At 41.8% G+C, this 15,653-nt stretch overlaps 1 protein-coding gene across 5 annotated transcripts in view; it reads left to right on the top strand.

Moving 5' to 3' along the window:
* mctp2a (multiple C2 domains, transmembrane 2a) overlaps positions 1–13,458 on the top strand; it is a 31,845-nt gene extending 18,387 nt beyond the window's left edge. For all 5 annotated transcript variants that reach the window (XM_051382546.1, XM_051382544.1, XM_051382545.1 and 2 more), the window contains 6 exons: positions 2,758–2,877; positions 3,984–4,025; positions 8,709–8,818; positions 8,921–9,030; positions 10,294–10,391; positions 12,542–13,458. In XM_051382546.1, coding sequence (XP_051238506.1) covers positions 2,758–2,877; positions 3,984–4,025; positions 8,709–8,818; positions 8,921–9,030; positions 10,294–10,391; positions 12,542–12,601 — 540 coding nt within the window. In that variant the 3' untranslated portion in view covers positions 12,602–13,458. The remainder of the gene's footprint in view (positions 1–2,757; positions 2,878–3,983; positions 4,026–8,708; positions 8,819–8,920; positions 9,031–10,293; positions 10,392–12,541) is intronic.
* Positions 13,459–15,653: the final 2,195 nt, after the last annotated feature.

The following is a 15,653-nucleotide window of genomic DNA, read 5'->3' on the forward strand; positions in this document are numbered from 1 at the left end:
TTCTCAAAGCGCTTACAGGTGGCTAAGGAGAGTGCATCTCCATCATCTACTCCACCGTGTGCTAATAGTTTTATTAATTCATTCTTTTTTTTCTCCCTAGGCACCCTGTGCATAATCATACAGACATTTTTCAGCTAAATGGTGTTTGTCAAGGGAGGTTTCCTACATTAGAGACACTCCTCCCAGACATACATACTAACACTTGTTCAATTACAAGTCGTTCGTTATCCAATTCTGCTGTGTGTAAACCTAAATGCGAAGGTATATCATTAATTATCACCTCCCTTGCTTTTGTTTGTTGCTTCGTGTCCTTTCTGGTTAAATAAATTACTGTTTTACCGCTCGTGCAACATATTAGCATTGTCGTGTTGAAAAAGTTCAAGGTTTTACTTGTCACGCGTAATTTGTTGATGGATGAAGAAATATGCAGTCAGGCCCTTAAGACTGAAATGGAGCCCATCTTTGACAGCAATTAAAATGCGGATTATTTTTTACACAAATTTACACTTATGCCTGAAAGGTTGCACTTTGTCCAACGTGTCCTTTAATCACTCAGCTGCTTGCTAATAAAACATAAACCACTTAGTGGGGAATTAGTTCTGTCTCCATTTCACAGAAACTCTGGAGAATGCGAGGAGACAAGGGGAAGGTATAGTCCTGCCTCTGCTCATTACTGTGGGATATCTGACGGCAAAGTCTCAGTCTGTGCACCTGAGTGAAGGAATCTGAGAGGTTTTCCCAGATGTTTTCCTCCATCGTTTTTATTAGTGTTAAAAAAGCATGTAAATCCTGAACACATGGGCTGACATACCATGAGGGAGGAATTTAGGAGATATCTCTGACAGTTTTGGTTTATACCCTCATTTAAGCACTCAGTTTAGACACAAGGCATTGTATTTCTGTAGGCTTTTATCTTGTCCACTGAGCCAGAACGCGGTGAGCAGAAATTTGCATTAGTGGGCGATTATGAATACCTGTGACAGATTCTCTCTGCCGGCTCCCTGGGTGGAAATGAATTGGCTCCCTCTGTTGACTTGCACAGGAAGACAGAGACCAAGCAATTAGACTTTAGTGGTTAATGTAGCAGCTTTTGCAGGGAGGGCAAGGAGGTTCAACATTCCTGCTGGGCTCATGTCAGTTTCCAGGCACATTTTCCCCTCTTTTCTTTTTCCTTTTTTATGAGAATACTGGGAATATGACAAGCTACCTGTCCACCAGCCAGCTGAATTCCTCTGGGGTGAGGGGAGCGTCGCTTTAGAATCGCCTCATGGGAACTGAGGTGACAACACATGACGTAGGTTATTCATAACAGAGAGGAGATGTACTGCAGCTACCTCTGCACATCATGCATATTCATTGTTTACCTTTTTTTATCCCCCACCAGCTACCTAGTTTGTTGCTGTATACGTAATTCTAATGGACCCTTATAAAAAATAACAATAACATATTGTTAGTTTCTTTTTTTCTTGGTCATCCCGCTATGTTTCTGCATGACGCTCCAACTCCCAGGTTATATTGAGGGATAATAGGACAGTACAGTGGTGAATCCTAGGGCCGTTGGGCCACCGTGTTGTCTGCATTACTCACGGTTCATGTTTCCCTGGTGGCCGTTTGAACCTAGGCCTGGTGTGGCAGTAGGTAGACTGGCCCCCAGAGCAACATGCACGGACTCTGTATGGTTGCTATGACAGGAGCAGTCTGCTGTTTACAGGCCTGCTATTGAGGCCTGAAGGCCTCAGTGCTTCGCATCCTGTCTCAGGCTTAACTCGAACATATTGTTCATACTCTAAGCAGCCTCCAGCTCTTTGAGCCTAGACTGCACAGTGCTACCATCGTGTGGGTTCAGCTTAGCAGTTATACACAATGTTTTGAAATAAACTTATTGAAAAAGTAGGATGAATCTAACTGTTGGAAAGGATGAACTCATTAGAGAAAATGTTGTAAAGTATGAGGAAGATTTTAAATTTACATTGTGAAAGTAAAAGTGGACCATATGTTGGGTATATTGGCGCATAATCACACTATAATAGATTTTAAGATTCAACTTGCTGTGGGGGACATTTTTATTTCATCCCTGTCAACCTGCTGGTGTGATCCTCCTCACACATTCCTGATAATTTCAGTTGGAGACAGACTCATTAGGCTGTCACTAAATGGGTTTAAATGCAGCCGTCCAATTAGTGCTCTGCTGTGAAATGCAGTGGGTGTTGTGCAACGTGCTTAGCACCACTCCTTTACAGAATTATGAGGGATTACTCATTCAGTGTGATCCATCTTATTTCTACCAGGGGTCTTGGCTTTTCTCAGTATCATCGCCACGGAGGGGGTAAATGTTGCAAATGCTTCTCCAGTTGCCATATGCGCTTCGTCAGAGAGAGAGCCTCACTGCCTCCGAATCTAAGAGGATTTGATGTGCTAGTTAAAAGACAACATACCATGCCTATCCATGTCATACTTTCTGTTCTGCAGTAAGGCACTCTGCCAGCACAGTGTTATTGGTGTATATAAATAGGATTTCAAGATATTAAAAGTTGTCCCTGAATGTCTGCTACTTTCAAACCACTAAGAGTAAAATCTGTTGCCATCGGCTGTAAATCTCAGAGGCTTTACAGTCTGTAGTGCTTTTCATGAGATTTAGGATGTGGTTAAATCCATTATATATTTTGTTTGGGGAGCAGGCTTGCTGAGATTTGAAAGCTGGGTCCCTGCTATAGTGTGATGGGCTTTGCGTTATACTGTCATGTCCTGTCTTCTCAGATCTTCCTTGTGACGGTGTGGCACTGGGAGCTCTTCATGCTGCCCCTCTTCCTGCTTCTGCTCATTGGATGGCACTACTTCCAGCTCACTACAGGGAAGGCCAGCTCCAACCAGGACCTAGTGAGTGACAAGGACTCAGAACTCAGTATTCATCCATACACATCTGTAGATGCATGCTGTTACAGTGCAAATTCAATCTATATGGTAACCCAGCTCTGTCCCACCCTGATGGAATAAAATCCTTTGGGCACACATTGGGTAAATTGCAGTTTTACACTAATGTCAGTTAACAACTCCTTCACTTGCATGTATACTGTATAATACAGGAGCTGTTCTATAAAATGCACCTCGCAGTACAGTCAGTTGTAGCAGCATTCCACATGTTTTATAGCTATTTAAACTAGTTTCTACACTGGCTCCAGAGGCCCAATAAAACACCAAGCAGTAAGAAGCCACTAAAATTAAATCAGTGTAAATGTATGTATAGCCTATAGTCTGTTGATATAGTCTCACCACATCTGTAAATGCAGGACTGTAGTTCTCCCCACAACATACCACTATCTCTATCTACTGTTATGGAAATTATGTTTGCCCTACACATGTCTGTGAAGGTTAATGCTGTTCACACTTCTGACTGCCCCCCAATTTCACTGTGTTGTAAGCCTTCTCACCGGCCAGCCAGGGGCCTGGCCTGCTCACACACCCTCCCCAAAGCAACATACCCGGCCCGGTGATTGTGTTTATGGCTGCTGGCAAAGATGCCGTCCCTAGGCAATGTTAAAGCCCAGGCTCACCCTCATATCCAGTGTGGAGACTCTGACACCCCTCTGTGACCCTCTGGCCGGCAATGACACAGCTCTGTTCCCAGGCAATGTCACAGTGTGCACCACATTGGGGTCAGGGATGACTTGATATAAAGTGATCTAGGCAACAGCATCCAAATTAAATGTGTTTTTTTTTTTTCCTCTTTCTGTTTTTCTGTGTGCTTATGTTGTGGAGAAATGAGATTGCTTTGGTGTGACAGTGCTCTTGTGAGGAAGGCCCTCTTTCACCTCTCCTTTTGTGTGAGGTCACCCCTGTGATGCAGTCTCTATGGAAACAAGCCTCTCCCAATAGGGGTGAATGTACTCAAAGAAAATTTCATTACTAGGTGTTTGTTAAAAATGCTCCAGTGCCCACATGTCCCGTTCGTTTGAAATCACCCACTACCCTTTATTTTCTCTTAGGTGAACATGAGCATGGGTGACGACGAAGAGGAAGACGAGAAGGTATTTTATCTTGTCTCTTTATAACATTTTATGGGATAATATGTTTTGGTGGAAACGTATCGCTATGAATATAAATATATATTGTAAGATTTACTATAAACAATGACTCAGTTACTCAGTGTCTTAAAAAAAAAAAAAAATGTTTTTCAGACTTAGAAGTTAGAACCCTGCTAATATTTCTTTCTGAATAACCAAAATTAAATCAAACACATAACATGTGTGCATTGCTACTGGTGGGTTCAGCAAATAGCTGTGATTCTTATACAAATGAACACTCTTAGAAAATAGAAAATATTTTACCAAAGAGCCATACTGGTTTTTGTCAGTATTTTAGCATAGTCACAATGACAGCTACTTCTCAGAGGCTCTTTTCTCACTAAGAATAGAAATATATTTCATGCATCCCAAATGAGGGCAACATCTATGAAACAGTTGTAGCATGTAGCTCTTTATTCCGTTCCTCTGGGTATTCGGTGTCACTCTACAAATGTACTCCACTGAGATACTGCAGCCCTTTGAAAATCTATAAATCAAATTTAAACAGCACCGTCAATTAGATTTTGCACAGCTATTGGGAATAAAATCACTAGATTTTTTTGTATCCTCATTGTCTAAATGTGGTTGTGATGAGAATGACCTGTTACCACCAGAACAAATGAACAAAGTACAAAACACAGCAGTAAACTTGTACTTTGCCCCAAAGCTTATCAGTCATTTTTACTTGTTCGTTTGTGAGAAATCATAAATGATGATGTTTATTAATATATCTCTCTAGTGTCTCTTGAAAAACAAAACAACAGGAAATCTTTAAGTAGCCTGAAAATTATACTTCCCCACAGCACATAATATTCAATTACACTCATCCCACTGTTTTCTGTAAAGAAGGAAGAGTTAACAGGGATGTGTATTATTGCTTTATGGCAATGAAGTGTGGAGCTAACCCAAAGCCTCCAAGCAATGACCCTTGTGCTGCGTGTCTAGGCCCAGGATTCATATCCATAATGCGCTCAATATATTCCGTTGTGATGACCTGGGGCTACAAAAAAAGCCAGATTCTTTTAAAAACACAGGCACATCCACCAAATCCTGTCTGAAAGGATGGGCTAATTCACAGATGAAACTCGCATGATATGTCTGCACACACAAAGTGGGAAGCCACACTTGCTATCAGTGCTAGGAACAGGCAAACTGGTGCCTAAACAAACAACGGCGATACAGAAGATTCAGTGTATTTATGAATATTGAGTCAGGCAGGATTATGTTTATGCACTGAGTTTAATATCATTGCTACATAGAATGGTTATTACATTTGTCTTTACCTTAAATCCTCAATATATAATAGAGGAATGTTTACTTTTCTAGTAAAAGAAATGGCAGTGTCTTTAGTTTGGTTTAAGATTCTCTCAATACGTTGCATGTGTTTCTGAACTCAGCCTTCCCCTCTTTAAAGCTTTTTGAAAGGTTTTCCATGAGCTTCCCTAAGCCCTTTCACACTCAGAGGAAATGAAATATCTCCTTTCATTTACTAATTAAGCAGTCACCCATGTTTGTTTTAAGCTGTCAGCTTTAATTTAAAGTGGCTTATTTGAAAGTCTTGTTATGGTCTTGCCGTCACTTGAATGTGATATCATGCAGTTAGATCAAGCAGTGTAGCTTTACACCTCCTATCAAAGTCTTCTTTAAAAATATTTGGGGTTAAAGAGTGATCAGTGTTAAATTTGATGACTTCAAAGCCTTTGCTTTTTTTCCCCCTAGTCTTTCCTGTAACATGTGAATAAAGGCTTTTCCCTCTGAGAAGGTTATGATTACCACTCAAATATGTTTTTATCCCCCCTTTTCCCCCCTTGAGGAAGGAAATATTTAAACCTCAGACAGAGCAGCAAGAATGTGAAGGCATGACGTTAAAGAGAGACGAAAAGCAAGGCAGTGTTACAGCAGGATAATACAGAACAGATTCTCTGCCTGTGAACAAATCTGTCCTCAGGGAAAGAGACAGCTTACAAATTATGTGTGGGCAAAGTGACTTCCCTTTGGCCTTAGGTATCAATTGTGCAGATAGACAATATTTAATCATAACATAAAGAAACAGAGAGGCAAAACAAGTCCATAGATCTCCAATAGAAATGAACAGGGAAGATGAAACAGCCCTTTCATTGCCCCCCGGCTAGCATTGCTGGTCTGGGGTTGACATGCTCCCAGAGCCTAGCCCAGGGGAGATGGGGGAGGGTGAAGAGGTGGTTGTGGGGGTGCTAGACTGGGCTGGGGGGCTACTACATCTCTCACCCGATAGTCCACAGTTACCGCTGGGTCTCCTTGAGCACACCAGTCAGACAGACTGCCCATGTCATGATCTGTGGCATGCATGATGAGAGCTACATGAACCCAACAACACATTAAAGCCTCCAAGAGCTTTTCCGTGTTTTATCCTAGCAAATTGTTTGTTAGCTTATTTTAGCTCTATGTGAGATAATTTGCCGGGAACACAGGTGTTTTTCATTTAGATGCAATTCTTATCTTTGTCAAAAAAAAAAAGTCACTGGAAAAATATTCAGTCTGAGAATTCAAATTTGGCACCGTTTATTCTAATTAAAATGATGCTAAATGAGCTTTTTCCAGCCTTTGATAACACCCCACATGTCTGTGAGAGTATGTTTACCTTTGTGCAGGAGATCAAATTGGTTCTCCATTACTGCACCTTAAAAGGAAGCTTTTACAATTTTATCTGAAATGAGAATATGATTTCACACAGGTTTTCTAATCAGTAGACATTTAGGATTCATTTAGTCCATCCCCAGTTTACCCATCCTTTTCCATTTCAGAAGGAGATCTTTTATTTATTTTTGTTTTCTCTGCACTCGTGTACATGCTGAAAAGAGAAATGAACAAAGATAAAGAATATCATCAAGTGATTAATGTAGGAAGGACTTCAGTTTTGGTCGCTAAGGAGATGCTGGATTTCAAGAATCTTAAAGCACATGAATAATGATAGTCATGAGAGCTCTGCCTCTTGATGCATACTTCAGAGTACATGTATTTGTCTGTTTTTCCTTTTAGAAATGAAAGCCAATATGATTTCTTCCTTTTTTCCCCCGCCATAGATATTTCTGGCTGAATTTACCTTGCATGTGTATCCACTGCAGTTAGATAATGCTTCATATCGCTTATTATATTTGAATTCTAAATCATGTAATTGGGTCGCTTAAACAAGTTTAAATTAAAATATGAAAAGGAATGTGAGCCTAACTGATGAGGTTTTACATCGAGTGAATGAATGTCTCTCTGGGTCCATCAGGAGCTCACTCACACGGATTGTAATAGCTTTTAGCAGACTAACAGTGGTCCCCGCTTTCAAAATAAACTTAGGATAAAGAGCTCAGTTAACACCTGATGTGGAGTAAAATACGTACATTAAGGTTTGCTCAGACCTTCTAATGCACTGGAGTGGAGTAAGATGATGCACAAACACAAATAGTCCTCTCTCCCCATGATGAGACCATGAGATGTTAATCTCAAAGAAAGCATATTTGTGATAGTTTCTCCTTTTTTGGACAGTGCTGAGCCTCCAGTGTCTGTCCAGATCTGAGCCCAGTGGGGGAGGCTCTGCTAGTGTGGGAATTGCTCTCTTCCTGCGCCTTTCGTGGAGAAGAGTGGGCCTGACAGTGGGGAGTCTCTGTGTGCTGGCAGACAGTGTGTTCCCAGGGGCTGCCTCATGAAGCTCTGATAAAGGCATTCTGTCTGGACCCTGTCAATGCACACAGGCTGCGGCTGCGGCTGACTTGTAACATAAACATATAGACATCCTCAAGCCTCCTGTTAGGGTCCATCAGCGTGCCCTCCCCCAGCACTCTCATTCCCCTTCTCCCTCTCACTCTTCCCCTCCCGCCCTCTGTCATCATTCCTGTCATTATTTCCTCCTTTTGATGTGAGGCTTCTCAGCCCTCTTTAGCTTGTGTTACTTGTGTTATCTCTAGTCACTCCTCTGCCTCTGGAAGGCTTCACGCTCGTTGTTATTTCCAGCCTTGATGTGATCATATTTATTTCATTTTGAGACAAACCCTCACATGTTGACTTATTGCTTTGCCAGAGTCATTATTATATCAGTGCATTAATATCAAATAATACTTTATGTGCAGCGTTAGTTGTGACAAGAATGATACGAGTGAAAGAGTGAACATCCAACTGGTGTCCTAAGCGGGGTGAAGTGTTTTTCTCATGAGCAGAAAGTGTTAGGATAGGTTAGCGAGCCTGGCCTGACAGATTTGTAAAAACATGTTCAAACTTGTCCTGTGCAGGCGACTGGAATGGAATCTTTCCTAAGTTGTGAGGCCCCTGCACTTCTTGTCTAGGTCGTCTAGTCTGCCTGATTGCGGATGGCCATTTTGTGTACTTTTCATCTACCAGAGAGTCTTGATTGTGCTGCACTTGTGCAACAGCTCTATTGTATGTGGTGGACAAAAGCTGAAATCTCTCAGCCATCCACATAACAGCTTCTGAGCACTGAGTCTGTCTCATCTTCAAAAACATAGTCTGAAGATGTACAGTGTTTGCTCATTACGGGCTATTCAATAGATAAATCACACATAATAGCACAGCAGAGATAAACTGGTCTTTGTCTACCCTGCCTAACAATTGACATACAGTGTACCTCATCAGTGTTTGTGTGTTTTTTTGTTTCTTTTTTAGGAATCTGGAAAAAAGGGTTTGATGGATAAGATACATATGGTGCAGGAAGTAGTACTGGTCGTCCAGAACGTTTTGGATGAAATTGCAAACATCGGAGAGCGAATTAAGAAGTAATTTGATTATTTTATATTTGTCTTACAAAGGGTTTCTATTTGAAATTAATCATTTTGTATAGAACTTCATATTAATCTGACACAATTATTCTTTTCCAGCATATTCAACTGGTCTGTCCCATTCTTGTCTTGCCTATCCTGCTTGGTGCTGTTTGTGGCAGCAACACTATTATATCTGATCCCACTGCGATACATTGTGCTAATATGGGGTAAGTTCTACATCTACAAAATCGCAATTTAATTCATAAAATTGTAAATGAAAAAAACAAAATATTTTAGTATAACTAATAGTGTATTGGGTGAATTCCAGAAGCTAACAAACTCCCACTATCTGCTTGTTGCTAGATCCTTCATTACTATGACCAAAACATCCTAACAAATTGTATAAAAATCAACACCCAAGCCACTGCTGCAAAACAAAACTCTTAAAAAGAGCCAGTTCCTAGCAGTGATTAAATCTTCCTAACTGGAAATCCATGATTTAATGAAGTACAGTAATGTAAGAACTCTGCCATCCCTACACCTCTGCAGATGCACAGAGATCAGACAGCTGCAGTGGTTTGCTCTGCTCAGTGTGGGCTGATGTAGCAGAGCCCAGCAGAGGCGAGGCCTAGGGTTTGTGTGAAAACAAAGCAGAGGTAGAGTAGAAAGCTGTATATAATACATGATGTCCTTGGGCAGTCTGTAGGCTCCTGGTCTAGCCTCTCATTATCTGCTGTAGTCATACAGAATAGACAGTCATCTCAGTGGTCAGGGAGATATGCTGCCCTTAACAGGCTCTCCTCCTCCAGCTGTAAGCCCACAACCACTGTACTTCCACACTGCCTTCAACACAATCAATACCAAAAAACCATCATATCAAACAAAAACACACAGTCTGAGACACTCTCTGCCTCCCCAGTTAACCCCCATCTCTGTGGTTGCAAGGCAAGCCTTTCAAGTTGCTTGCACATATTTAAGTCCTTAGGTTCTTTGTCTGCATGTTGAGGTACAAGCAGTACCAAGCTGTGAATATAATTGTCCCATTACCAGACCCCAGAGATATTTTTTCTCTGTGGTATGCGGCCATGTGCAAAGTAAATATAGATGTGCTAGAAATGATCAGATTGAAGCAAACAAAAGTGAGGAAAAGTTGTCACGAATATGTGTGTGAATGTGCTTTTTTTTTTTTTAGTAGGGTTATCATTATTCATCTGCTTTAACTGACTAAGTGTTGCTTTATCCATACTTGCGTCCACTGTATTTGTCAGGCTTGAATTCAGTTTGACTGAAAGGGATCCATTGAAACCGCATCATATAATGCAGTTAGTGATACACTTGTGGGAACTCCATACTGTACATAGATACGGTTACACAACTCTTTTTTTATTATTATCATTATTATTATTATTATTGTTTACACTAGAAAACTGTGTAAAAATATGCTTGTCGGTATGACACCTTTATTTATTAATGTGTTCTTGTTTTCACAGGCGTTAACAAATTTACCAAGAAGCTGCGCAACCCATATACTATTGACAATAATGAAATACTGGATTTCCTCAAGAGGGTGCCTTCTGATGTTCAAAAGGTAAGGGTCCAATTTTACATACAGATAGGGAGGGAATTCCCTGAAGATGTCTGCATTATTTGCTGTACCAGAATTCCCAAGTGTTGCAGAAATATATCCTCTGGCTTTGTTTGATTATTAATGGACTCTCGCCTTTAAAGCAGCCCTGGCCCAATTATTCCTCAGTGCAGCACCATGTAGTCGCCGTAGTGCCTGACTGAGGAGATGCTCAGATCTGTCCTCAGCCATATTGCTGCAGCCTCGTCCGTTATTAGCAATTTTGTCTGTCTGATTGAAGCACTGTGACATTAAAGATGGGATTGGCCGAGGGCCGGCAGAGGGCTCCTGACGTCTCTGGCTGTTGTGTCAGCACAGAAACTCTGATGTGGCCTCAGTCACTTCAGGGTGGTGGAGTCAATTAATGTAGTCGTGAGCCCCAATCGTCTTGCTGGGTGCCATATGTGATTACATATTAGCCATGGCTGATATGTCATTTACATTTACATCACAGAGCTGAGGAGAGCTGTCAGGGTGTTGTAAGTGGTGCGGGGTGCTTGCCGTTCTCTGACTGAGAATTTTGCTCGGCCAGGAAATGAAGTGCCACACAGTGCCTTCATCTCCCAGGTAACTCGCCAGACGGAATTCAGTGAGAAATCCTGACAGTCTGGATCTGGGAAGACACTCTCAACCCCAGTCTGTTTTTCTGCTGCACCCTTGATGTCCTCCTGCAGCAAGCCATTCCTGACTTCTCTGTGATGTTGGAGGGAGCCTGTGTTGTTTGAGATTTGGCTGACTGAGTTGGCAAAACAAGGTGGTGAATACATTTTTGATTCAGAATCCTTTGTATGTCTTCTTCCCCATTGGGATACAATGTTTGAGCTTTGAAAATGACTCACTTTCAAATCCCATGGAAACAATACTTTTTAGCCTGGTTTAAAAGAGAAACTACATCTTGAAAATAGCTCCAATCATAAAAAACAAAACACCCTTAAGATTCATCATAAGTACGTTTCATTATGTACTGTGAAAAATAACCTCAACATCATATACACAGGAGACCCAAAACAATAGACCACATATTTTGTTTTTGTTGACTTAGAACTTCAATCCTCAGATAGGTGTGGACACAAAAACACCACAAAGGCTGAAAATTGACTCCTGTCTTTCTTGCAAATGTGACTTGGCAATTAGTGCCTGTGCACATCTACAAAGTCTGCCTCAAACGGGGACTTCTGACAACACTGTCTGTCCTGAAATAAGAAGCATCTGTCAGTTCTGAGGACAGTTTCATGTTCTGATGCAGGAGGCAGTCACTTTGTTCCCACATTCCATCTCCCATTCTAATAATGGAGACCAGCTAATTAGCATAGAGTTCTTACCTTTATTCAACAGATTCATCGTATTGTTTGAGCTTAGCAAGCATGCTTCAAAAGCAAGTTTTCAAATTCCAGCTCTTCTCCTTTTCAGTTTACCCTATGATCAGTCCTCTTTAGATTATGGTGGCAGTTTTGGGGGGGAAAAAAAATACGGACAATTGAATCTAAGTTTTTGAATGTCAAAGAGAACACGATTCTACAATATAAATTAATTTTGTAAATCCATTTGAAGATCAAAGAAGTACTGGATATTGAAATCTATCTTGAGCTTAATTCTACATATATAACTAGCAAAAAAACCCAAGGCTGTAAGTTGCAAATGTCACATTTAAAGTATTGTTTTTCACTGACGAAATCAAAGTCACACCAAGGGTCTGTAAAGCTGTGAAGAAAGTTACACATCAACTGATGTTTGGTAACTTAAACAACACTCGTGCTATACTATTCTCAGGCTTTAACAAAGTTTTCTTTAGGGGACATAACTTACACTGAGTGATTATGCAGTTTGCAACTCCCTCACTGGCCTGGCAGGTCATCTTAACAGTTGATGTCTGTTTCTAATATTGTGATGGTGGTGCAGAATGAGGGGGGCGTACACTGGTACGGAACCCTTGACTCTTCAAATCCTTCCTCCCTGTGATTAATCCCCTCTGCTCCTGTGTTTAAAAAATGATTCATTACAGGCAAGCCCGCCTCGCTTTCCCCTGCACCAGCTCTCCTCAGGGGAGCCATTACCGTGCGCTCCACTGAGCTCGGATTACCTGCCTCTGACCAAACTCCTGTTTGTTTTTACAGGTGCAGTACAGCGCTGTGAGAGCGCCCACCAGCCAGAGCCAGCCGCGGAAGAAAAGGTAAGCTCTGCGGACACGCTGGATGAAAGGCTGGTCTCTTTTTGAATACGGTACGACGCAGTCCACCTGACAACAATGCTCCAGTGCCAGCAGAGCCCATGACCCTGTGCACCCCACCATACCACCCTAACTCTGCCCCCTGCTGCTGTGGGGCAGCCAGCCGCTCTCTGGTTTGTGTGTTTGCCACCCCCCTGACAGAGGCTGTGAACTGCAGCGGCTAGGAGGGCAGCACATGGTGCTGTCAATCACAAGCCTGGAGGTAAAGAAAAGAGAGCGCTGCAAGGCTCAGCCTTCATCTTTGGATATAATTTAGAAAAGGAATGAAAAGCGTCGGGTTTGGCTTACCTTAGACCTCCACTGTTATGCTTTGCTTTTGACTTTGGTGAAACTGAGAAATTTGCCTTAAGGTGAAGTTAATACAAGCTTAAATTTATGGAAAACAAACCATGGCAATGTTTTTTCTTTATCCTTGTGTTAATATAATTAAAGGTCAAAAGGTCATATATATTGCAATACATTTTTTAATATTAATTGAAATAATATGTTTTGTCACACATCTAAAATATTAATACAGATTAATGAATGTAACTTTTCTTTTTGTGGCAAGGATTTACTGTATATAATATAATGCTGTCAGCTTTCTCATCTTTTATCCTACCATATATTTATTTATAATATTTATGGATGGTATGTGTATTATTTCAAACCCGCTTAATTTTTTTAGGGTCAGGTTACATTAGTGTCTATGTAGCTGTATGTTAGACTGATTATTTGAGAGTTTTATTTTTACCCAGTATCGTGTGTGCATCATCAAATGGAGAATTTGCAAGAATCCTGAATAAAGAATCTTGATCAGTTTGAGCTCTTGTTTTAGCCTGTGTTTTTTCAATAACCGCACTCTAGTGAGGATGGATTACACCACTTCTTTACTTGAATACACAGCAAACACATCTGATTACACAACACAGCCATTGGAACAGAGCTCACACACCGGCCACCGCTGCGCCTTGGTTACCGAGCTCACATCAAAGCTGTGTGGCTCCAGTGTGCTTCCTAATGCATTGCTTTGTTGCCTTCTCACAATAACAGGGTCCAGATGAGAGAGAAAGAGCTCATCTCACAGAGAGTGCTCTCTCCATCCTCAGCACTTAGTGCTTTACATTTCCACTAAAATCACCTGGACAATCTGATGGTTACACACACACATACTCTGGTTTTTCCATCTGTCTCTCCACAATAGTTTTTCCAAGTAGGATGAAGTATATCCTTTATTTTCTCAATCATATTTAGTTTACTTACAAAAAATCTTTGACACCTTTTCCCATTTTGATTTTTGCAAACAAAACAATTTCCTTCAAAAATGTTACAGTTTATATTGCACTGATTTAATGTATGAGAGTCTAAAGAAGAGGCACTAGCAGGTAAAAAAGGAAACTAATTCTACCGGCTTTCTTTCTGCTAGTAGACAAATGGCAAGTACTCTCTTTTAAAATATACATAGTTAGATCTGAAGTTGGGCTGAACTGAGGCTTGGACCCCACCAATGGGAGTTTGTTCTAACTGATTGGGGGACTGAGCATCGCGGCCGGGTGCCCCCCTCCTCAGCAGTAGCACGCTGGTGAAAGAGCATCCATCTGTGCTTTGTGAAGAGTTTGATTGGCTCAGGGGGACCTGGTGGAGCCCCGGGCTATCTCTTTTGACAGGCTGATAGAGACATCACTGGGCTCTCCCAGGAGCTGCCACCAGGGGTCCATTTCAAAGTGAGAGGGTGTGGAGGTGACCCTGAGCTTCTGACGAGCTAAATCCCACACACTGGCTGAAACCCTCCTACATTCTTGGCTCCATTGGGGCTGGTTGTGGCTGTGCTGGGAGGAGGGCAGAGCCGGGGGGGTGGGAGGGGTGGAGGGTACAAGCAGATCACTGGCAAGACCCGATGAAGTGTCCCCAAGAGGTGAAACCAATTAAGCATTACTCCCAGGATACTTTTAATCGACATTTCTGCAAACAACCAAATTACTGCACCAGGACATCTAAATCTCACAGAAAACGTAAAACTAAGGATCTGACAATTAGAGGCCTCATAAATCCCAGTTTAACTAAAAAATAACTTAAGTGAAGTGCAATTTTTAAGTTGAAATAATAGTGTTTCATGGGCAGATATTTCATTATACAAATGCTGCCAGTGACATTACGAGAGGTCATATGGGAATACGGTTGCCTGCCTCCAAGCTGTCAAATCTTTGAATCTGTGGCACTGAGGTTGTGGACTTGGATGCACCCTGTATCATTCATAGTCAGTGGATCATACAGACGAGTCTGACAGGGTTGCGACAATTGTTGATTTGGGTCTGCATGCTCCAATGCACACTCATGCCACCTACTCTTACCCACATACAGTGCACACACAAACACACATAAGCCCCTCTTCAAAGAGATGTAATCATATTTAAGGAATTATTTATCAATGTATTCTCTCCTGGGAAGGCTATGAATCTCAGCAGAGGAAGTCACTATGCAATATGGTCATCCGAATGCAATGGGGAAAATCCCTGGATGTTTTACAAGCTTGCTAATGAACATTTGAGCCACACAGCAGTTAACATTGTCTGATCACATTTTTTTCTCCAGTAGTTGTTGTTGTTGTGCATGGTGTGGCAGTGATGTCTTCATCAGGCTGTCAAAAAGGAAGTGCCTGCAGCTGTGGCGGATCCCCCCAGAGCCTGTCACACTCCTTGTTTCCATGGCAGTCCTTCAGGCAGCACCACAGGCAGGCTGTGTGCAAGGACCCATACAACCTGTTTTTTCAGCAGCCGCTCCTCTGATGTTCAGCCCCGGAGCGGGCGTCAAACTACCAAGTGCAGAGAGAGAGAACACTGCACCCTTTCTCTCTGTTGCAGTTCTGCGCCGCTTTACAAGGAGATGCATAGCAAAAAACCCTCCTCATTTGAATAAGCCACTATTCTCAACACCTCCTTAGTAATTGTTACATGTGCAATGCCGTTAAGGTTCTCTGACCTCCTCTCTGAGAGACATAATGCGCACAGTAGGACAAAGTA

Source organism: Dicentrarchus labrax, unplaced genomic scaffold (assembly GCF_905237075.1).
Source record: "Dicentrarchus labrax unplaced genomic scaffold, dlabrax2021, whole genome shotgun sequence".
Classification (NCBI taxonomy): Eukaryota; Metazoa; Chordata; class Actinopteri; family Moronidae; genus Dicentrarchus; species Dicentrarchus labrax.